The 23,825-nt window shown below is 33.4% G+C and overlaps 1 protein-coding gene across 1 annotated transcript in view; it reads left to right on the top strand.

Moving 5' to 3' along the window:
• Positions 1-23,825, top strand: part of LOC139996559 (dynein beta chain, ciliary-like) — a 48,695-nt gene extending 24,870 nt beyond the window's left edge. The window contains exons 16-28 of the mRNA XM_072020987.1: positions 216-491; positions 2,853-3,258; positions 5,343-5,659; positions 10,213-10,345; positions 11,652-11,933; positions 12,259-12,465; positions 13,874-14,075; positions 15,040-15,171; positions 16,380-16,555; positions 17,062-17,172; positions 19,618-19,791; positions 20,731-20,879; positions 23,469-23,825. Of these exons, the coding sequence (XP_071877088.1) occupies positions 216-491; positions 2,853-3,258; positions 5,343-5,659; positions 10,213-10,345; positions 11,652-11,933; positions 12,259-12,465; positions 13,874-14,075; positions 15,040-15,171; positions 16,380-16,555; positions 17,062-17,172; positions 19,618-19,791; positions 20,731-20,879; positions 23,469-23,763 (2,860 nt within the window). The 3' untranslated portion in view covers positions 23,764-23,825. The remainder of the gene's footprint in view (positions 1-215; positions 492-2,852; positions 3,259-5,342; positions 5,660-10,212; positions 10,346-11,651; positions 11,934-12,258; positions 12,466-13,873; positions 14,076-15,039; positions 15,172-16,379; positions 16,556-17,061; positions 17,173-19,617; positions 19,792-20,730; positions 20,880-23,468) is intronic.

Genomic DNA, 23,825 nt, shown 5'->3' with positions numbered 1-23,825 from the left:
TAACTTTATATTTGGAACACTTATTTACATTTATTTTATTTTTTAATTGTTCTATTTATTTTCTTTATTTTATTTTATAATTACTGTAATATTTAATCGCTATAACTATTATATACTATATACTATATTACTGTAATACTATATATAATATACTATATACTATATTATGTACTATAACTATTATATTTTATAAATACTTTTTTATTACTATAAAGGGCGATAAAAATTTGGGACAAAGAAGTAGATTATGACCCTCGTTTCCGGCTAATTTTACAAACGAAGTTAGCTAATCCTCATTATAAGCCCGAGATACAAGCCCAAACTACTCTTATCAACTTTACTGTAACAAAAGATGGTTTGGAGGAACAACTTCTGGGTGACGTTGTGAAAGCCGAAAGACCTGATTTAGAATCCAAAAAAGCGGAATTAACTACTCAACAAAATACCTTCAAAATTACCTTGAAGAGATTGGAAGATGATCTTTTACACAGGTAGGTATATGATACAATTTTAGGTGATATTCTATGTGTTGCGAATTATCAACTAGGTGGCGACCAAAATCCCAAACATACCGCCCCCCTTGAACGGTCACATTCAAAAGTTTTCATTGTGAAGAAGTGTGTAATTGCGCATAGTACATTCTGATGAGATATGGATTTACAAAAGTGCGATTATGGAATGAATATCTTAAATTCTAACATCTATGAACAATTTCCATCCTTCATACAGAGTTCTGTATTAGTCTGTGGTTTTTGCCAACTTGCTGATAGAAAATCGACAAGATAATAGTTGGGAGTATATGGGACGGATGACATATTAGATGTGTTTAAGCTGACTGCGATGAATTACCCATATTTGAATGCAGGAGTCGTCTATGGTACAGCGTGCAGCTACCCATTGGGTCTTCTTCAACAGAGTGTGTGTTACATAGACAATTGAAGCAAAGGTTTTTCTCTCCTACTAGTTTTGATAGCTCAGGTACTGACATTGTCAAACATTTCTTGCAATATCGTGAGGCATGAGATCTATTACAGAGGTTGCACGTGATTTGAGATTGTGAGATGAATGTTCGGTTTGGAGTCCGGTTGGATTCGTGCAGTTCGCGCATGCCGTCTTGTTCAGGTAACGTAAATTATACTGACGGGTCTCGCGATCTAACTTGGATGTAAACAAATAGAGCAGCACTGCATCCGTGATCGGTTGTTTGAGCACTTGTAAGACTCTATAATGAGTTTCTATCTTCTTGAATAGGATTATAGGTCAAACAATGCCTTTAAATGGTTGGCTATGATTTCTACAGGTTTATTGTATCGCTTTTGTAAAATCTCCCATGCTGACTCTATTGTCTAATGGTGCTATTGCGTTAGCAGCCTCCTGTGTTAGGCAAGGGCGGAGATAAATTAATCGCTTACAGTCGTCAATACGTAAATTCTCGTACTCTACTATAGTACATACATATAGTACATACTATGGAGCGAAATTGCTCCGCGAACCTTGGTCAATCTTTATAGGATCCCTAAAAGGTACGTAGCTGATTTTTTAATAATGCTATTTCATTGTCGGCTGGATCCGAATATGGTGTACCCAGTGAGTTTAGCGTAATATCTGTTGGCTCTCTTATCCGCATTTTTGTCTGTTCAATTATATCTCAAGCGCGTTCTTTACAGGTATAAAATGCTACTTTTAGGTTAAGCCCTTTATTCCTTTAGAGGTTATTCCTCTATTGCCTGCCCATAGTCTGTCTCGTCCAATTCGTTATGGGTTTCTTTAAATACGACATATTCTGTTTCTAAGTCGCCTAACATATATCGAATAGAGGTTGCTAACTTTCCTTCATTATAGTATTAAGTACCGCTTGAAATGATCATGGTGGATCCGCGTAAGTTGCGATTGGATAATTTAAGCAGGGGGTGAGTATAAATGGTTCAGTCTGTGTTATGTGTCTTGCTTGATGATTGCTTGATGACTGATGAAGACTATCGTCTCTTGAAGCGCCTGGTGCTTATATTCTAACACTCCGTCCAGGATGTACCCTTCTGTCTATGTTTCCTGTGAGGTGGGAATCTATTTCTATCCAATCCTGTAACTATCGAACCGCCATGGGCGTATCTCATCCGGCGTTAATGTTTAATACACTTAGGATGCCAATTAACCTCTTGACGGGGTCCACATTGTAAATCCTACAACTAGCGAGGTGAGAATTTCCAACTTCCCAAAAAGAGTGGGTGCGCTGTCCGTGTCGTAAACTGAGGATCACACGAAATCCCGGACACTATTCGATTGATTAATTAGTGGTTATCAGTAATAGTAATAGTATTTGATATATTTCAATATTTTATCGCTATCAATTTACTAATATTTTGTGTAATGTATCAGTATGATGAAGTTTTCAAGTATTTAATGTATTTAATGTCCAACCCTTTTAGGATATTCTCTACATCAGTTTCTATTAAAACTATTCTTTCTATACGTTACACTTAAAATTACATACTTTATAGATTATAATAATTATTTTATAACCAGAGATCCAAAGTAAACTAAAAGTATTTTCAACATTTTGTGGAAAAAAGTCATTAAAATTTAATTTTTATTTAAATGCTAGCCAGTTATTAATAGATCTTGAAGAAATCTCAAAAAATGAAGTGATTAAAAAATATCAATTTTTAATTGTTGTGATTACGAATAACTATTAATTAATATTTAATATTTATAATATTTTATTTGTAATCAAAATCTTTTAATTGAAGATATTAACTGTTATGTCTTAACTTTTAAAATTTGTCTTATGACAGTTATGGTGTCTGTCTACAATATGTAAATATCACTACATAATATTGTGTTTCTTTTCAAAGGTTATCGACTGCTGGGCCAGACATTTTAAGCGACGTCGATCTCGTGATCAACCTCGAAACCACGAAAAAAACTGCTGCGGAAATAGAGATAAAAGTAGCTGAAGCTAGAGTGACTGCTGTAAAGATAGACGAGGCTCGAGAAATTTATCGTCCTGTTGCGGCTCGAGCCAGCCTCTTATATTTCGTTTTAAACGATTTGAACAAGATCAATATGCTCTATCAGTTTTCTTTGAAAGCTTTCAGCGTTGTCTTTCTAAACGCAATTAGATTTGCAGTAGCTTCGGAGGATTTAGCTAAGCGCGTAGCTCTTTTAATGGATAGCATCACTTATCTAGTTTTCATTTATACAAGCAGAGGATTATTTGAAGCCGATAAATTGACATTCCTCTGTCAAATGACCATTCAGGTAAATATTTTATAATTTAGATCAGCGGTTTTCAATCTGTGGGACCTCCCCTCCCCTGTTGCTTGATCCAAGGGATTTCTTTTTCTTGGTTTTGTTTTGTCACTATTCCTATCTTATACCTAGTAATTACTGTATCACTTATACGCTTCCTGTTAGTGATTTGTATAAAACAACCATCTTCCATTAGCTATATTACAACATATCCTTAATACTAACTACCGAACATCCATTAATACCTATTTCTATAGCCTGGATCTAAAGTTATTAACTTAGACTATTAACTGATAACTATATAGCTATAATACATTACTATTCTACTATACATTCTAATTTAAATAAACTTATAAAATATAGCATTAACACAACAGATTAACCACTAATTAATATTGATCAGTCTCTTCTTATCTCCTTGTTCCTCCCCTTTTCCTTTTTACGCTGTAACTATGTTTCTCCCTACCCTTTCTTCTCCTAAAATCCATCCATGTTGATCTGCTATCCTCCTTTTCCTCTGTGCTCCTGCCACACATCTCCCAAAGATGTTCCCATGTTTATTTCTTCTAATCATCTTCTTTTTTTTCATTTCATTGCCTAACCTAAATGTGGCCAATCTTTTTGTTTTTTCTTTAACTTCAGCCAGGTTCCAAATACGTTGGAACACCCTCTGCTTTTAACCATCTATGTCATTTGTTATATCCTGATTCCTTTCTCCTTTGTCATATCTCTTTTTTGGGTTTCTCTATTAGTTCTTTCTATTTTCTTGTAAGTTCTTCCTCTTCTCTTAGTACCAACATATGGCTCTCTATTCTTCTTGTCATCATAAACTCCTCCATTTCCTCCTTCCAACCTCCTCTTATTTTGGCTCCTCCAACGTTTCTCCTACTCTCTTTCCAACATTCTCTTGCAAGCTTACCACCTTTTCTCTGTCTTAACTTCTGTTCATAGTTTCAGCTTGCGTTCCCTACTTGTATCCTCACCAGATCCCTCTGAAGCTCTTACTACCATCTTCCTTTTTTCTTTCTAATTCCAAATTTCTGCTCTATATGCTGACACTGCTCACACCAACTTGTTGAATAACCATAACCTCCTCTTTCATTCTTTTTCAAATACTCCCTCTCCTATCCAGTATACTGATCTTTTAACTATTACCTGCTTTTTCACTCTTTCCCCTATGTGTACTCCTTGACTTCCATTGCTCATCATCCTGTTTATCACCATAAGTAAATAAATTTTCTTACTTCCCCTATCTTGTTTCTTCTCCTGCTCCACTCCATCGTCGTCATCCTTCCTTCTTCTATCTTAGATCTAATTATTTTGCTTTTATCCATATTCAAACTTAAACTTTTTTCACTTAGGTAGCTCTCAAGCCTTTTTTATCAATTCCTCCATTTTCTTAACATGTTTCACCAAAATCAGCATATTATTATTGTATTATTTGAATAAAAAATATTTAAATTGTATTAGTTAAATTATAACTGTTTGTTATATATTTATTTTGAAATTATAAATAAATTTATAATTTAATTATATTATTAATAATAACATGAAAATTATAGATATACATAATGAAATATATATACGTCAAAAATATATATTTGATGGAACCTAAATTAAATAAATTTTAGTGAATATTAAAAATTACATATTGTTTTTATCATTTTATCAATTTATTTATTAATCTATTGATTTCATCAAAATATCTTTTCAACGAATTACATATTTTTCTACCTAACGCTTCCATTAAATTTTTATCTTCGCATGAATCATGACAACAGGTTAGTGCCATAGGATAGGTGCTAATATGATTTTTTTATTTATTGCATTATCAGTTGTATGCATACTATTTTACTCTACTTTATTAGATGTGATAATTATAATTGGTATAATTGCATAATTAAAAGAAAAAGAAACGTTAAAATAGCGATAAACAACGTAGTATATTAATTACAAAAATTTTGCACGGAAGTGCAAAGTTTATCAAAAAAATCTTCCTTGGATAACCTAAATCATATGAGGGTAGCTTGCAACACTATATATCGCATTTTTATTGCAACTAACGTTACATCGAATAATTCTATTCGTTTCAGATTTTTATGGAAGCAAAAGAAATATCACAATCAGAACTTGACTTCCTATTAAGATTTCCGTATATTCCTGAGTTAACCAGCCCTGTAGACTTCTTAACAGACGTCGGTTGGGGAGGGATTAAATATTTGAGCCAAATGGAGGATTTCCAAAATTTAGAAAAAGACATAGAAGGCGCTGCGAAACGGTGGAAGAAGTTTGTAGAATCAGATACGCCGGAACGAGAAAGTTTCCCACAAGATTGGAAAAATAAAACTGCTCTGCAAAGATTATGCATTATGAGGTGTCTTAGACTAGATCGTATGACTTACGCGATTAGGTATGTTCCTGTCATATTAATTCATTTAATACTTCATGTTACATTACAAATCCTAGGAATTTATTTTCTCAATTATATCTTACTTAAATCATGTTATTCCTACAGAATTTCTGCGATGTCGTTTTTTATTCTACTATCCATTTTATTGAGCCATTACAAGCTACCATTATCAAACACATTCTTTAAACCCAGGCAAATGAGTGCATCATCTGCTATCTATGTACACCATACAATCATCATAACCTATATACGGCCATACGGCCATCGGCCGTAATGACGGTTTCAGCATTTGTTTAAGAGTTTCATTAGCATCCAATCATTGTCCAGATCGTGTACGATTATAGTCTTCTAAAATAGTCTCTTGACTGCGAAGATGAGCGTCGCAGATTGCCAACCAGCCGTATTTCCCCAGAAAATGAAAAAAAGCTAAATTAACAGCCATCACAAAAAAAAAAAAAAAATAAAGATCGCTACTCACCCTCAAACCTGCAACCTCTAAGTATCCTATCCAACATAAGCAACGTATTCGAAATAGTCATAAATAATCCCCTATAGTCTCCTTTTGCATAAAAAATAACGTAATCCTAAAAAATCAATTCAGCTTCTAAAAAAGAAAAGCTTCGGCTTCCTTAACAATCGATTTTTAATAATCTATAATCTAAGCATCAAGAAATTGCAATGTTTTAGTATTACACGACCATTACCATACATTATATCATTCTCATTTCTGCACACACTTATGTTTTTTTAAATATTCTATTTTTTTGAACATCAAAGACTGATAAGAAAACTTGTCACCAAAATAATATCTCAATAACCAAAATAATATCTCAATAATCTATCACATAAAAAGAAAAATAAGGATTAAAACAATACTCTACGAGGAAAACTTAAAAGGACAGACTGTAGACTCTAGGTGGAGATACAATATGGCGCTTGCCCAAAAAGATACAGAAGACAATCACAGAAAAAACATAAAAAAATATTGGTGGATACCGAAACCATAATAAAAATAACAAGAGAAAGAACCACAAAGCGGCAACGCTCATATCTCCCATCGTGTAAATATATAAACATTGTAAATATTGTAAATAATTCTACAGGACACCCCCTCTCTCCCTCTTCGACCGCCCTCTCTCGCCCCTTCCCAAAATCCCACAGACCCACCGAAACCAAAAGCTGACTACCGAACTGTCCTGTTTTTGCGACCAGATTTTCAGGACAGAGATGGGAAGAAAAAACAATATCATATATAAGCACCGCTCTACAGCGACTTAAATCCAATTATAAATTGTAACGCTAAAAAAATGTAATATGTAATATGTAAATGTAAAATGTAATATGGCTCGTATTACCGCATAGGGTACCTAAGTGCTAGCCCATTCAATCGATTGTCGTTTCAAGTGTATGCGTACTCGACGAAACTTCAGCGTTAAATTTTTCGAAAACGTAAAACACATGAAGACAAAAAACATCTAAACAAACTCGCAGAGGAAATAAGAAGTAAAATAAAAGATCACAATGATAATGAATTCTCAAAATTCATAAAAACACTCTCTGCGCACGAGAGTGCCAACTACTCTCTATGGAAAGCGACGAACAAAATAAAGAAGCAAGAAGAAGAATAAAACTAATGCCAACAATCAGAAAAGCAGGCAACACATGGGCTAGAAGCAACGAAGAGCAAGCTGCAGAATTCAGCAACCACATATGTAACACATTTACTCCATATAATACTAACGACAGCAAAACCAAATGTCATTCAGACGAAAATGCGCAAAATACTAGTACTCCAACTGACGAGCCTAACCTAACCTAACATACCTAACCTAACAGCACAAGAAATTAGAATCATAATCGAGAAAACAAAAGACAATAAGGCACCATGTATCGACCTAATCAATGATAAAATCTTGAAAACCCTTTCTCCTAAAGCAATACGTTTAATCACAATAATATTCGATGCAATTTTAAGAATCCAATACTTTTCTAATCTATGGAAGCTAGCACAGATCATAATGTTACCTAAGCCAGGCAAAGACCCACACTAAGCTGCATCTTACAGACCAATATCACTATTTCCTGTGTTTTCCAAAGTATTAGAGAAAATAATATACGATAGCCAAAACAAACAATAGAGAAAGAAAAACGATAGAGCACAAACACAGGCTCGTCAACGAAATTTTACCAGCAATAGAAAAGAAACAATACTACACAGCCCCCTTCATGGGCATTGAAAAAACATTTCCCGGAACAAATCTACCACTTACTCAAATCATACCTAAGCAACAGAACTTTAGTACTAAAAGTAGAGGATGTATATTCTGAAGTAAAAGACATCAAGGCAAGGGTACCGCAAGGAACCCCTTGATCTTAGGACCAATATTATACACACTATACGCGGCCGACATACCAACAATTACTAACAGGAAAATACTGACATTCGCGGACGACACGGCTGTACTTGTCAGGCACACTTACTAATACTATATAACGTACTACCTTATAAGTTAATACTATATAAAGTAATACGTTATAATGTAATACTATATAACGTAATAAGTTATACGGCGATACTATGTATACTGTTCCCTGTCAAATCCAAGACAATTGCAGTTAAATATTCAATTGCAAGGTTAAATATTCAATGGAACGTATCTCCGCTGCTATTGGGGATATGTAGACAACTCGATGCGCGTTACACTCCACATTTCCTGCCAAATACAGCGCACATTAGACGGCTTGCGCTGTGTCAACTCTGTTCCCTGTCAAATTCAATGCAATTACAGTTTTCAATTCAGGAACAGCAATCATATTACTACCAGAGCGTATCAGAAAAATAGAGAAATGACTGCAAGATGAACAAATAAAAGCAAACCCCAGTCAATTTAACTATATTACATGTACAATACGAAAACGGAAATCACCTAATATCTGTGGCGACATTCGACAACAAATACCGCTACTCGACATCAACTACTACCGGACGACGGTAACGTAGTGGTTAACGTCTTTGGTTACGAACGTTCAGGATACGGGTTCGAATACCGGCGCCCCTAGTTCCGATATTTTGCTTCCTCGATAGATAAATTAAAAGAAAATATAGCAGTATTAAATAAAGTGAATACAGCGACATCTACAGCCAGCAACTACAACTATCACGGCCTATTCGCCGGATATGAATGCAATTGAATAGCACGCACATAACACAAACAAAGCAAGTTAAATACTAAGATTCCATTTAGACTCACTATTTACATGGAAGCAACATACTAAATCAATTATAGACAAAATACAGGTAAAAAGGAGACAAATGTACTGGTTAACTAGTCGAAATTCTAAACTTAGCATAGAAAATAAATTAAAAATATGCAAAACGATAATAAAACCAATTTGGACGTACGGAATACCAATATTGGGGACAGCAGCAATGAACCACATAAATAAATTAGAGCCGCTACGATCGACGATACTCAGAACAATAGTCAGCGCCCCCATAGTATGTTGTCAGAAACGAAGATATACGCAAAGACCTATAGATACCAATGGTCAAGTGAAGAAATTGGCAGATACGCAAAAAAATACAAGAAAAAGATGGCAACACATCTAAAGCAGCTGGCTACTGAAACGAGCAAAACCCATATAAAAAAAAGACTAGAAAGAAAACACCTTACTGACTTCATTAAAAAAATAAAATAGACATACTCGAAGATGGTATACCGCTGATGGTAGCCATCCACATGTTATTTAGCAATAAAGTTAGAAAAATTTACCAAATGTCCAGCTGGATAAATTGTAAAGTGCAAATTAAATAAAAATAAAATATCAAGTGTCATAGCACGGTCAAATTACGACCCTTGAACTTCGTAAAACGGAAGAGAACAGCTCTTCACCTGGTTCTTCGCATCTGCCCTGCTGCTGATCGCAAGATAGAAGATGGGGGTGAAGGATAACAGTTTGCTTCTTTTACCGAGTAGTTTATGACACTGTTGACCCTTGAAGAGTTTTCGGGCCTAGACTCTTAGGTCTCGCTCAGCAGTGTCATAAATCCTTGCCTATTCAGTGGTCTTGAACAGTATATTTGCATTTTTTTAAATATTATAGAAGTTTCATTGTAGTATGTACGTATAAAACCTGTGTAAAAAGATGATACTAAATTTTTTAGTATTTTAACGTGTAAGAAGCAAAAAATGTCTTATTCGAAGAGTATTCAAACTAAGAGTATTTATTTAATGCATCTAGTACAAATTATTTTACTTCTATGGGAGAAAGAAAAAGTTTTAGTATTACGTTATTGATGAATTTAAAAAACATATATAATCTTAACATTCTCGTAGAAACAATAACATTTCAAAAATCTATTCACCCTATCGTAGCGTGTATAAGAAATAATTAATTATTTTCCGTTTCTATCTATCTCACAAATCTGAGCATCAAAAAAGAGCACTAAGTATAGCGGGAACACCCTGTATACTACCTGGCATTACTTTAAGTTAAAATATTTCCTTTATCCTTAAATTGTTTAAAATATTGTATTTCATGAATTTATTTAGGGGCTTCGTAGAAGAAAAGCTTGGTTCAAAATTTGTTGAATCCAGATCTCCACCTTTTCATAAATCATTTGAAGAAACCAGTTCAATCACGCCTGTATTTTTCATTCTTTCTCCAGGTGTTGATCCGTTGAAGGTAAGAAATTTATTCAATAGCTACAAACATTTTTTATGCATAACAGATCTGATAATTTTTTTTTTATTTACATAATATCACATCGGCTTATTAGTTATTAACAACCATATAGTGTTGTGTTATCAATCGAGACAAAAATCCAGTGGTTTGTTTATAGTCTATTAGGATAGTTTCCAAAAGCTTATCAAGATTCGTCTGAATAAACTGTGTAAAAGTTTCCCAGCTTTAATGAAAGACATATTTACCTCAGGAAAGAAAAAGAAAATTTCACTGAAGATTCATAAAAATCTTTTGTGTTCTGTTTTGTTAAGTACTTCCCGTCTCCAAGCTTCTGGGCTAAGTATCGTGCGGTCCCTCACAATCTGCTTATTAAAAGGCATCACTGCTTTCCCCACTCCGTAGCAAGATCCTTTAAACGAAAGTCTACTCTTTGTTCTTCTTCCCATTCGCGACCAGACGCACACAACCGCGAAGTTATGACATGATTCTGCGAGTACAAAGTATATGGAAGGCATACATATATCTATACGTGCTATGCACACGTACGAAATAGTCGTGCGCGACTGAACGTCATTTTGCTGATAGAACATCAGGAGTCCTTATTGAAGATTTTTTATTTATTTATTTATTTATCTAATGTATAGCACTATTGACTTATAATAATAATAATATATATGTATAATATTGTATGCAATATATAACGCTATATAGGGTGAAACTGTAGAAACGTTATCTATCCTCGGATTTCTATGACTTTTGGATATGTTGTAGAAATACTTTGAACAACTTTTACCTATTTACTATATTGTGTATAAGGAGTGAACTCGTTTAATTTTCAATATATTGGTAAGAAACTACCGGCTCGATTATACTGTATTTCTGCTTATGGTTGTTCATCTGTGACAGCGTATGCGTCGGTCTGGTTGCCAGTCGTCGGTCACTTATCTTCTGTGTATTAACAATTATTTAATTATTTAATATTTGAACCAATACATTGATGATATTCACTTTTAATTGAGCTATAAGTTACCAGTTATAACAGACCAATAACCCTATAACCAAACTGCACAACATTTAATAATTTTTCTTTAATGCAATATAATTGTAATACCTTCTTACTCTTCTCATTTCCTATACTCTGTTGCTTTTGACGACATATCTTTTGTTTAGCAGTTTATAACCTTAATCGACGATAATTAAAATTAAGAATTATCGATACCTAATGAATTATACAAAAACATGTTTCGAAAATCAACGTAATCACATGGAATATGTATTTACAATAACGACAACGATAAAAATTCAGGACGTCGAAAAACTGGGAATGCAATTGGGTTTCACTTTTGGAGGAAGAAATTTTCATAATGTGTCACTGGGTCAAGGTCAAGAACCCATAGCGGAAGAAGCCATAGAACTTTCGGCGAACGAAGGCCACTGGGTAATTTTGCAAAATGTCCATTTGGTGAGGAAATGGTTGCCTACATTAGAAAAAAAGATGGAACAATGCTCGGAGAATCCACATGATGATTATCGATTGTTCATTAGTGCGGAACCCAGTCCTGATCCTCATGAATCAATAATACCTCAGGTAATAGACAATTGTGTAATTTGAAAAAGCAAAAGAAAATATGCAGGTTTAACGAAGCTAACATGTACTAATTATATTCCTTAACCCTCCGTCGGTAATATGGTATTTCACTAATGTCGGAAATTCACTAACGCGGTCGGCATTACATATTTTTCAGTAACTGGTCTAATTTCTTATTGTTTTTTGCTTTAAGAAAATCTAAGAAATTTCTGAGGTATCTATTATTGTCCCTAATTTATTATATAAGTGATACTTTAGCCAATAAGTAGATAATATCGATAAAAAACACTAATTACTAAATGAAAGGTTCGTTACATTGACACAGGGTATACTAGAATCAGCCATAAAGATCACTAACGAACCACCATCTGGAATACAAGCAAACATCCACAAAGCGTTGGATAACTTTACGCAGGAAACTTTGGAGTCCTGCAGCAAGGAAACCGAATTCAAAGCAATATTATTTGCACTTTGTTATTACCACGCTGTACTTGCAGAACGTAGAAAATTTGGGGCGCAAGGATGGAATAGGGTAAGTGACTTTAAATCTTAATGGATCATAACGTTAAATTAGAAATTATGGATCGAAGATTTGTAAAGGTTGAAACAATGAGAGAAACAAAAAACAATGTTTACGATATCTTGTGTAATGTAATAACTTATAATTAATAAAAAATCTTAAAGAGTATTAATTTTAAGACATATTTGGAATATATCTCGCAACTGTGGCATAATTTAAAACGTACTATAACTGTCTTCCTTGTAACCTGCAATTAAATTAGGAAAAGCTACTAATAAGGTTATGCATTACTTTTTACTAGCGATAATATTAGCAAAGTTCGTAAATTATATTCTTCAATAATTGTATGTTAAGTCAATATATGTTTTAACAATAAATTATTAAATAATTTAAAACGTAACTAAGCACAAATATCAATTAAACAAATTTCTTTGTTAATATGTTAATCGTTGTTAAAAAGGCAAATTTACATATATATGTCGGGTTATCATTAAGATTAGGGTTAGGGGCGTGTAATGAGTCTTCACCGCAATTATTCATCGTTGTCACACAATCGAGGTAACGTTTATTAACACAAATATGGATGTTACACGATTGGCAAGTGGCCGCGATAAGTAAACACTAATGGAAATGGCCGTAGGTTCGATAACGAATCCGCGATCAACGGGATAACAAATATACTTTCTTCCAAAGTCTAAGTCGGACTCTTTGTTAAAAACGTGAAATATTCACTGATCGTAAAGACGTTGTTTTTTTCGCTGATGAGATTGCACGAGAATGTGTCTCTCCGTGACGGTGATTGAAGGATCTTAGTTAACTAAATCCTAAGATTTATAGCGGGTCCTCAGGCTGGCTGAACATTTACTGTGAATGATACATCGACATCTGGCAATCATCTTGCCCGAAGAATAGTTGCAATGTTTACTGTTAGATGTCGATAAAGCTATTTCTTTAAAGGAGAGCTATGCAATTCTATACCTCTATTAGGTAAAACGTTTATTCCGCGACCGTGGCTACGTCCGGCGGCTAGTTGTCGCCTCGATCCCAAGCTCATACTCGCAAATCTCGGATAATTATAATCGGGTTAACTTATAAAGATTAAAGTATTGGGGATTTTCCAAAGAATTCTAGAGGGAAGGCCCGGTGTCTTTTCATCTTCGACATATATATGTATAATTTATGTATGCATAACGTTCAGAGATAAGTAATTATTAATGTAATTAGATATAGTATTTGCAATGATTTTCGGCAATTTTTTCAAACAACACTTTCTGTAGAATAATTTTCTGTTTAGTAAAATGTGATTTATTCTCATTCAAAATATGTTTAAACAAATTTATATAGTTATAACAAGCTTATAAGTTATATACTAAATTTACACATATATATATGTTCAAAAAACTATTTTCTTTGGTGTCAGTCCTACCCATTCAACTTCGGTGATCTAACAATCAGCGTATCTGTATTATTTAATTACCTGGAAAATAGTATCAAAGTACCTTGGGAGGATCTTCGTTACTTGTTTGGAGAAATAATGTATGGAGGCCACATAACAGATGATTGGGATAGAAGACTATGCAAGACATATTTAGTAGAATATTTGAAAGCGGAATTAGTTGAAGGTATATATGATAATTCACAATTATATTTCCAATATATTCGATTTATTAAATCTATTTTTAATTACAACTTTTTCTGTAAAACTTTAAATTTGTAAATCCTTTGTTAGTCTCTTCTTACAATAATCAAAACTTTCCAATATTGAAACGAAATATGCTTTATATCTATCTACTTGCTTTAGAGATGCATATAATTCTTTACTATTTAATCATTCCTATTCGTTTCCTTTTTTTATTTTGTATATATCTGAGGTGTTGGTAGTACGTGAAGAGTGCCAAAGAACTCTACTCGGCGTTTTGTTTTTCACAATATATATTTATTCTTACTTAACGGCTTTGTTACAAGTCTCGACTCGCGACTTATGCGGACCACAATTTATTCACGTTTCTCGATTTCGACTGCTCAATCACGCTTCTCGGTCACCACTCATGTCTCAATCCATTTCGTTCCTCATTGTCACCTCTCCATATCCCCACTACGCACGCGTTCGTTAGACGTCCGTTCGTTACGCTTCGTCGCGATCTTGCTTATGTTCTGTCGGTAGTACACTATGTACCGACGGAACCGTTGGAAAGTTCTTTACTGTCGAGTGTCGCTATATATCACTTTGGATGATGATCATAACAAAATCAAAATATCTCTAAAATAGCCATTTCAGAGTGTGAATTTTATTCTATTATTTCTTTTGTCTTCCCAAGATTGTACCGATTAATGCCAAATAATAAAATAAAAAATATATAATTCCATATAAAAACGTAATATTAACATTCAGAAATCCTTCAGTTATCCATTCGTGAAAAAATTACATCAAATTATATACCCCTCAAAATTGTTGAACTTTTGTTTAAAATATTTTTCGACGCCATCAATAGCTTCAACAATTTACGACGAGATGCAATTAGAAGGCATTAAAACAATTTTTACGGAAACAGTTACCAAAGAAATGAATATACACTTTTTGTGTAGGTGAATTATACCTTGCACCAGATTTTTTGGTACCACCAAATAGTGATTATGATGCATATCATCAGTACGTCGATAACTACCTACCTGCTGAAAGTCCTGTTCTGTATGGACTTCATCCCAATGCAGAGATTGGTAAATATATATAACATTTCAAAACAATCTAATGAAACTGACATAATATCGTATCACACTACTAGAGAATAACTAATGAATACAAGTCAATGTTGTGAGATTGCTAATTCGAATCAAAGTTTATGTATTTGGAGTTACAGTAGCATAATAACTAGCCTTAGTAAGTGATTGATCTTAATATTGCAACGAATAAGTCAAAACGAAAAGAAAATGAGTAACAATTGTTTGGAGAAATAATTATTTGTATATTGTAAGACGTGAGCCTTATGCTCCCCACTGTTGCATACGGCGCTCGAACTTATTCCGAATACAGCCGAAGAATGACGATCGATCTGTTCGGGCCATCTCTCACTGTCATATCAACTTCACTACTGCCAGTGAAGGAGCAGTTTATTAGTTCTGAATCTTTTGATGTTCTCTTTTATTGCTCGATAACTTAAGATAGTAAATAGGTACTATTTTGACTAAACCATCTTTGGAATATTTTCTATCGAATGATTCGAGTCCAATTTAAATCGGTGCAGTAGATTTTAAGTTATAACCGAACGAACATAAAAGTATTTTGCACTTTATATATATATATATATGTACAGGTATATGTATACCAGAGATAGAGATGTTGTGAAATTTGAAACCTATACTGTGGCCCGTGACTGCTAGGCTCTGTTGGTTATAGACAATATAAGTTAGAAGATGTAATAATTCTGGTTGTAATAATTGCGTAATGTAATTAATTTTTATCTGAGGAAGACACGTCTATATTTTGGACTGAAATTATAAAAACTAACTGTTAACAATCATTAAGCTGTTTAACAATTAAATTATTAAACAAAAGAAAATAATATCGGCATCTTTTATATGTATTTATATATAAATAAATGGGTGCTGTGTCTTTTTCCCATTTATATTGCAGTCTATGTATAAAGAAATTTATTTTCAATACGTTGAATGACTTTTGCTGTCATATACTACGCACAAGCATTTATTTCTCATAATAATCCAACAGGCACAATTAGAAATTTTGTACGTACATTTTTTGACGAAATTTCGAAATAGTCCAATAAAAAAAATTCTAATTTGTGCTTAGAACTCATAAATTGATGAATTCGTAATATAATGTCAAATAGACAATTTAGTCGATTCTCGATTTAACATAAAGACTTTTCCTGAAATTGATACACTGAAGAATTTATTTTATACATTTTTAGGGTTTTTAACACAAACTGTGGAAAATTTGTTTAAAACGTTATTGGGTATACTAACAAGAACTACCAGCGATACAACAAGCGGAGATATTTCAAAAGAAGACAAAATAAAAGGACAAATAGAAGACTTATTGGACAAACTACCAGAAGAATTTAATATGCTAGAACTTTATAGCAAGGTACTCACTGTTTCAGTCTACTACTAATTTTAATGAATTACTTAATAAATCTAAATTTAAAATAAATAGAAATTAATAATTAGGAAACCGGAAATTTCTAAAGGACCATTCAGACGATCAATATTTATTATCAATATTATTCTCAATATATAAGGTTCTCAATATTGTATTGACAATGTACAGAGTATTTAATTTTGGAAAACTAAGGCCAAACAGCGGTTGTAGGGGACATATGTATACACTCATACAGAAAAGTTATTCAGTACTGATATTTAAAACATTTCAAGCTCACCAAAGTCGTTGCAGCATTTATCCAATTAACTGCGTTCGACGCGTATACACGACGTTGCTTGATTTTAATTACGCACCCCGTAAGGGATTTTGAAAACTAAATTCCGCAGTTAACTGGTTAAGATCGAAGATAGACCGAGGAACGAAATTGGGTATAGAAAGTCGGATCTCGCAACAATTTTCGTCTTTAATGAAATCTTTGTTAAATTTCTTAGGTGGAAGATCGTACACCATTTGTCACAGTTGCTTTACAAGAGTGCGAACGAATGAATCTACTGTGTGAAGAACTTAGAAGATCCCTGCAAGAATTAGAGTTAGGCTTAAAAGTAATGACAAATTTTTATGCATTTTTACATTTTTGCCGTATACTTTTTTTATGCAAATGCTACATGGTCTCTCGCATGTACGACATATACAGAATGCTACATGTAACTAGGGTAAACTACAGCTCAGAAACAGTATGAGATAGCAAAAAATCTCATTAGACGAAAATAATAATAATTTCAAATAATACCTGATCTGGTGTATATGTACAATAGTATCCATATATATAACCAAAACTTTGCCCGTATTTATGAGCAAGAGTTATCCCCCACCAATTTCTAGAATTACTTGTTCGTAATAAGAAATATACTAAGAAATAACTTTCTAACCTCAATCTGTTTCTAACCTCTAGCAGAGGGGAAATCTCTCTCTGCCCCTACCTTCGGTGCACGCATTGTATAGACCTGTAGAGTATGCGTGAATTTTACTAATTTAATATTTGTAATATTTGTATATATTATTATAATTTGATAATTTAATATAACAATTAAGATAATTTGGTCCAATTCGATATTTGACTCTTTTTCTATAATTAAGAAGATTGCTGACAACAAAAGTTTGGGTTATTGGAAAGTTATTGGGTCTTTAGTTCACATTTTCGTTCCATATATACTTACCTATTAATAAAAATAATTAAATTAAAACTTTACTGATATTTGAGTACCGTTACAGACTTATCAAGTCACGCGTACTTTGGGTACATTCGGTACGTGGTCGGAAATGTTCGACATTACTAATTTTTAATTGCTTGTAACTATTTTATTATTAATCATTGTAGGAAAAAAATACGTGTTACATATCTTTCTTTCCTAAATTAATTTACATAATTACTGAATAGAGTGCAAGTACCGAATTCTTGGGAAGTCACCTCTCCCGTTATCTACCATTCCTACTTTTGGTCCAGATCGTTATACATACTGTATACACAATACTGCTTGTTTATTACCATTAGTTATACTGTTTATCGTGATGTATGTAAGAATGCTGCATTTTTATATTATTATATTTTATATCTTTTTTATATATGTAAATAATTTTTATCGTATAAGAGTAATAAAAGATAGATCTCTGTATTTAAAAATTTGAATGTCACGTTTAAGATCAGGTTTCAAGGTCACCGCAATGTCAAGCACACTAGCATATAATATGTTCCTCTTCATGTTATGCAATTTTTTCTGAAACATCTCGTGACATTCGTGTTTTTCGAGATATTTCAGCGGTTCACGATAAACCGGACACACTGTATATATGTTTACCAGTAAAAAATTGTAATTATTGAGTGTTTTAAAAAACACAAAGATTTAAAAAAGAACCAGAATTCTGTTATCTTAGAAAACTCTCTCGTTAAAAATTTATCAAAATAAATTACTATTAATAACTGTAACGTTAATTTTAAATTAATAACGACATTAATGAAATATTCAATAGAGATACAACTGACAGAGTGGTTTCAAACTTTTAGCTGGTAATGTATGTGCATTTCATTTAAAAATGACAAACGGAAACATTCGATAATTACACAAAAGGATCCCATGCACAATTGCATAGGCGTCGTTCCCCCTACGGGACCCCTGACGTACCGGAAATCGAATATCGCTGAGACAATGTATCTAGATACTAAATCAAAACTAAAACTGTTTCATTTTTTACCCTTTCTAAATCATCATTTTACTAACATATTTGTGAGATCTTTCTGATTAAGATGAATCCAAACAAATAATTTGGATTATATTTACTTATTAATACGTCTTTAATTATTATTTATAAAGTAAGCAAATATGCATATTGGTTAGTTTCATTGATCACAAATCAAAAATAGAAAATTTAGGTCTTTGAATTAAAGGTCTCAGCTTAGGATTAGGTTGAGGTTAGGTTTAATGTTTGCCGAATGCTTCGACTCTCAGTCGCTCTTTTTCTTTCACTCGCATTATCCTCTTCTACTTTGGGCATATCTAAGATCTCAGTTTTTAGAACAGTCTCTATATCCCCATAATTGCAACATTTGAGTTCCGATTTTTGTGCAATTACCGAATGTTTCTTCTATGTGTTTCTGGAACCCAATTTCCAAATTGTATGTTATATAAAATACTTTGAAATATATCATAAAGAAAGAAATCATTGTAGAATTATATCATACGACGAGTGCAATGACAAAGCGACATTCTCCTATGATACCCAAATTACTGTTACAACTCTTGGAACATATTGCCGTGCTTCTTCCATCATCATTAAATCAATTAGAAAATGATCAATTTAAAACTATCGAAATATGACATTAAATTCGAAATTGTTTATATTGAATGGAACTACTTGTAGAAAAAATTATAACTTTTCAAATTTATTGATGGTAGATGAAGAAAGTTTCATAATCTTTTGAATTTTCAAACTTTAAATGCTGCTCTGTAATATAAGGCCAGACAATTAATTGATGATCTTTCTTTTGATAGGGAGAATTAACTATTAATGCTGAGATGGAAGATCTACAAAATTATATAATGATGGATGCTGTTCCGCCGTCTTGGACAAAAAGAGCTTACCCTTCAGAATTAGGATTAAACAGTTGGTTCACGGATATGTTGTATCGAATAAATGAATTATCTAATTGGACTGCAGATTTTAACGTAAACATTTACTTATTTTTTACTATTATTGTAACTTTTATTACTGTATAAAACAATGCCCTGTTAATATCGAAATGTTTCAGTTTGTGAAATTGATAATTGAATTCGTGGCAAATTTTGATGCCTGGAATTCAACTCAAACTGGTAAAATAAACATAGGAAAATTGAATGAGCGACAGAATAAAACTTCGTTCAACGCACACGATTGTTTCTACCCATAAAAAGTGAAATTTTAATAACTCGTATCCCTTCCTGGTAGAAAAAAAAAAAAAACTGTAAAAGAGTGTTTAAATCTATTCAACTAAAATAAGGATAGGTGAGAACTGACATGAATCAAAGTGTTTTCATCTTCAGATAATTAATCTGTAGACAATCTGTAGTATATAGAATATGAATCTGCCTGAACTGAATGCAACATAGTTGGATTGAGTTTGTGTAAATTCATATTAATTGAGAACATCGTTCCAATCTATTACAATACCTTTCATTAAGAAAAAATAGAAATTATAAAATTTAACATTTTCAAGCAGTTTTATTTCTTCGCATGCTCGGCTTTAGTATCCTGTATTTTATGCCCTTCAGCTAAACTTGAGAAACAATCCTCTGCTTGAACTATATTCAAACCCTCGAGAAGGTGACAAACCAGATAGTAATGAATCTTTTTTTTTTATTTTTTTTTTATTGACTATTTGTTTAAATTTTTTACAATTTGTCCAGAAGGACATTTGGTAAAATATTATAGCTTAAAGAGTAAAAACGAATCTTCTTTCACACGATATTAACGGGTCATTAATATTGTATACCAAACGCAAAATTTCCCGTTTCTGCCAATTAACATTATAATCTAAAAAATCTTACAACATTATTATTCAACTTTATTGCAATCTTATTCTGCTCATCAATTAATCTGTTCTAATAACATAACGAATCATTATGTAGTTACCACCGTCGGTATGGCTAGGTGGTTTTTTCAATCCTCAATCATTTCTAACTGCAATTATGCAACAAACCGCACGCAGAAATGAATGGCCATTGGACAAAATGTGTTTATATTGCGAAGTACTGAGAAAAACCAAAGAAGAAGTCACGTAATTATTGAAAACGTTACTCCGTCATTCCTTCAAACATATCCTTTATTTTTATTTCTCCCTGTTGTATGATCTTAATATCGAGTATACTATACTTATCGCACATGTATAATGGCGAAAAGAAGTATTTGTACATACACATCCTTATTTTTCAATGAACCCTTTTTTTTAGCAGAATCTACATTTTATTTTCGCAGCATCAATTTTTTGTAGTCGTACGAGAGTACTATTATATATGTCGGGTTGACGTCGGGGCTTGGGTTATGGGCGTGTAAAGAATCTTCGCCTGGGTTGTTCATCGTTGTTGCACAATCAAGATAGCGTTTATTATCACGGATACAGATGAAATAAGATCGACCAGTGACAGTGGTAACTAAACGCTAATGGCAATGACCTTAGGTTCGATATAGCGAATCCACGGTCTACGGGCTAACTCTTTGTTAAACTCAGAATAGAATTCAATGCACAAAAGTAACGTTCGCTGTGACGCTCGGTATATTGCTCTCTAGACGATGTGTAACTCTCCAAAAAGATCACAAGAATAATTGACTGATGGAAACTTTCCTCTCCTTACGATCGCGTTCGCTTTGTTGAATGTTGGCCCGGGATACCAACAAAACTGCAGCCACCGTTGATAGGCAGACCCGCGTAGCTGCGACATTGCTCTTGCCCGTGGTTTGATTGTTAACACAACGTGTGTCTCATAATATTGGCACTTTTCTGTTAGGTGGAACGTTCATCCCGTGATCGTGGCTACGCTCGGCGACCGGTTGTCGCCTCGAGCCTAAGCTCATTGTCCCAAGTTTCGAATGACTGTGTCTGGGTTATTTCGTGAATGCTATTGAGGTTTCTCCAAGTAATTCCAACGGGTGACCCCGTTGTTCTTTCATCTCCGACATATATATTATTATATTATATATCACATAATACTATTAAATGACTAAAAGATCACTGCGGATGAGCTGGAGAGAATGAAGAGGCACACGCGCGTATAAACACGCACGCAGGCTTAGAGCGTTGGTTCATTTATAGTTTTGTATATAATGTAAATAGTATATGTACGCTCACTTTTTCTTATTTATTAATCATTTTATTATTAAATTGGTATGATTTTTTGAGAACGCGATGTAAACTTGTGAGGACTTATAAGGTTAAACGAATGAGAGAGTGGAGTTCATAACCGCGAAAACGAGCAACGAAGTATTGTCTGAACTAGAAGTCATGTCACCCCATAAGGGAAGCAATAAATAATGGCATTAGATTTAATGTATATGAATCTAATTAACTGGTAGCTATGTAAATGCTCTAATAAGTACAATGATGTACAAATACTTTTTATAGCTACTGAATGTGTGAGTATCTTATTATATATATATATATATATATATATATATATATATATATATATATGTCGGGTTAACTTTATGATTAGGGGCGTGCAAGGAATCCTCATTTGGATTAGACATTGTTATTACGCAATAGAGAAGATATCTACTAGTACAAATACGATTATTACAGAATTTGACAAGTAACCGTGGTAATTAGATACTCGAGATACTAATGACAATGACCTTAGGTTCAATAACGAATCCGCGGTCAACGGGATAACGAATATACTTTCTTCCAAAGCCTAATTCGGACTCTTTGTTAAAAACGTGAAATATCCACTGATCGTAAAGACATTGTTTTACTCGCTGATGAGATCGCACGAGAATGTTTCTCTCCGTCACAGTGATACTCCAGAGGAAAACTATGATGGGGTGTGTCTCAGAGTACGAGATGATCGGATTCGTCGAGGACAATCCTCGTTCAGAAAGTGAAGGAAATGGACGTTGCTGTTAATTGGTCGATTTCTATATCGGTGTTAAGAGAAAGATGCTAGCCGCCCTTGAGAGAAAGTTGCTAGCGGGAAGCGTCATTCGTGAGAAAAGCAGATTTCCCGTATCTTCTCGTAGTGGGTGGTGGATTTAAGGACTGTTAGAGTAAAGATTGTTTGTCCGCTTGAAGGACCTTAGTTAACTAAATCCTAAGATTTATAACGGGCCCTCAGACTAGCTGAACATGTCCTGTGGAGATGCATCGAAATCAGGTAATCATCGTGCCCGAAGAATAGGGTCTGTGTGTGGCGAGCTCCGGGGCAAAGACCATTGGAATGTTTACTGTCAAGTGTCCCTACAACTATTTCTTTTTAAGGAGAGCTATACGATTATTCTATACCTCTATTAGGTAAAACGTTCATCCGGTGACCGCGGTTACGTTCGGCGACTATTTGTCGCCTCGAACCCAAGTTCATTATCGCAAATCTCGGACAATTATAATCGGGTTAACTTGTAAAGATTAAAGTATTGGGGATTTTCCAAAGAATTCTAGAGGGAAGGCCCGGTGTCTTTTCATCTTCGACATATATATGTATAAATGTGTATATACAAATAGATATCTTGACTGTGTTTTTAAATATTTTTAATATTTTATTTCAAGTACGTTTATTTAAATAAACTCTCTAGTTTTCATCATTAACAAAATTCAGTTACAATTTATATAAATCTTATTCCAGAGAGTAATAATAGATTTTTCACTAAAACTTTACAGATCAGCACCAAGAGAAGGCGCATATATAAACGGATTGTACATGGAAGGTGCACGGTGGGACGTTCAAGCAGGATCTATAATGGACTCTCGATTTAAAGAATTGTTTCCATTATTACCAATAATGTATATTAGGGCGATTACACAGGACAAACAAGATTTAAAGAATATGTATGAATGTCCTGTATATAAAACACGTTCGCGAGGTCCTACTTACGTGTGGACGTTCAATTTAAGAACTAAGGAGAGAGCTAGTAAGTGGATTCTTGGTGGAGTGGCAATTCTATTACAAATCTAATATTATTAATTAAATTATGGACTAAATATGCAATTAAAATAAAGATTTTCGAAACTGACAAA

Source organism: Bombus fervidus, chromosome 18 (genome assembly GCF_041682495.2).
Source record: "Bombus fervidus isolate BK054 chromosome 18, iyBomFerv1, whole genome shotgun sequence".
Classification (NCBI taxonomy): Eukaryota; Metazoa; Arthropoda; class Insecta; order Hymenoptera; family Apidae; genus Bombus; species Bombus fervidus.
The sequence above is the reverse complement of the archived record's forward strand: the minus strand, read 5'-3'. Positions and strand labels throughout refer to the sequence as shown.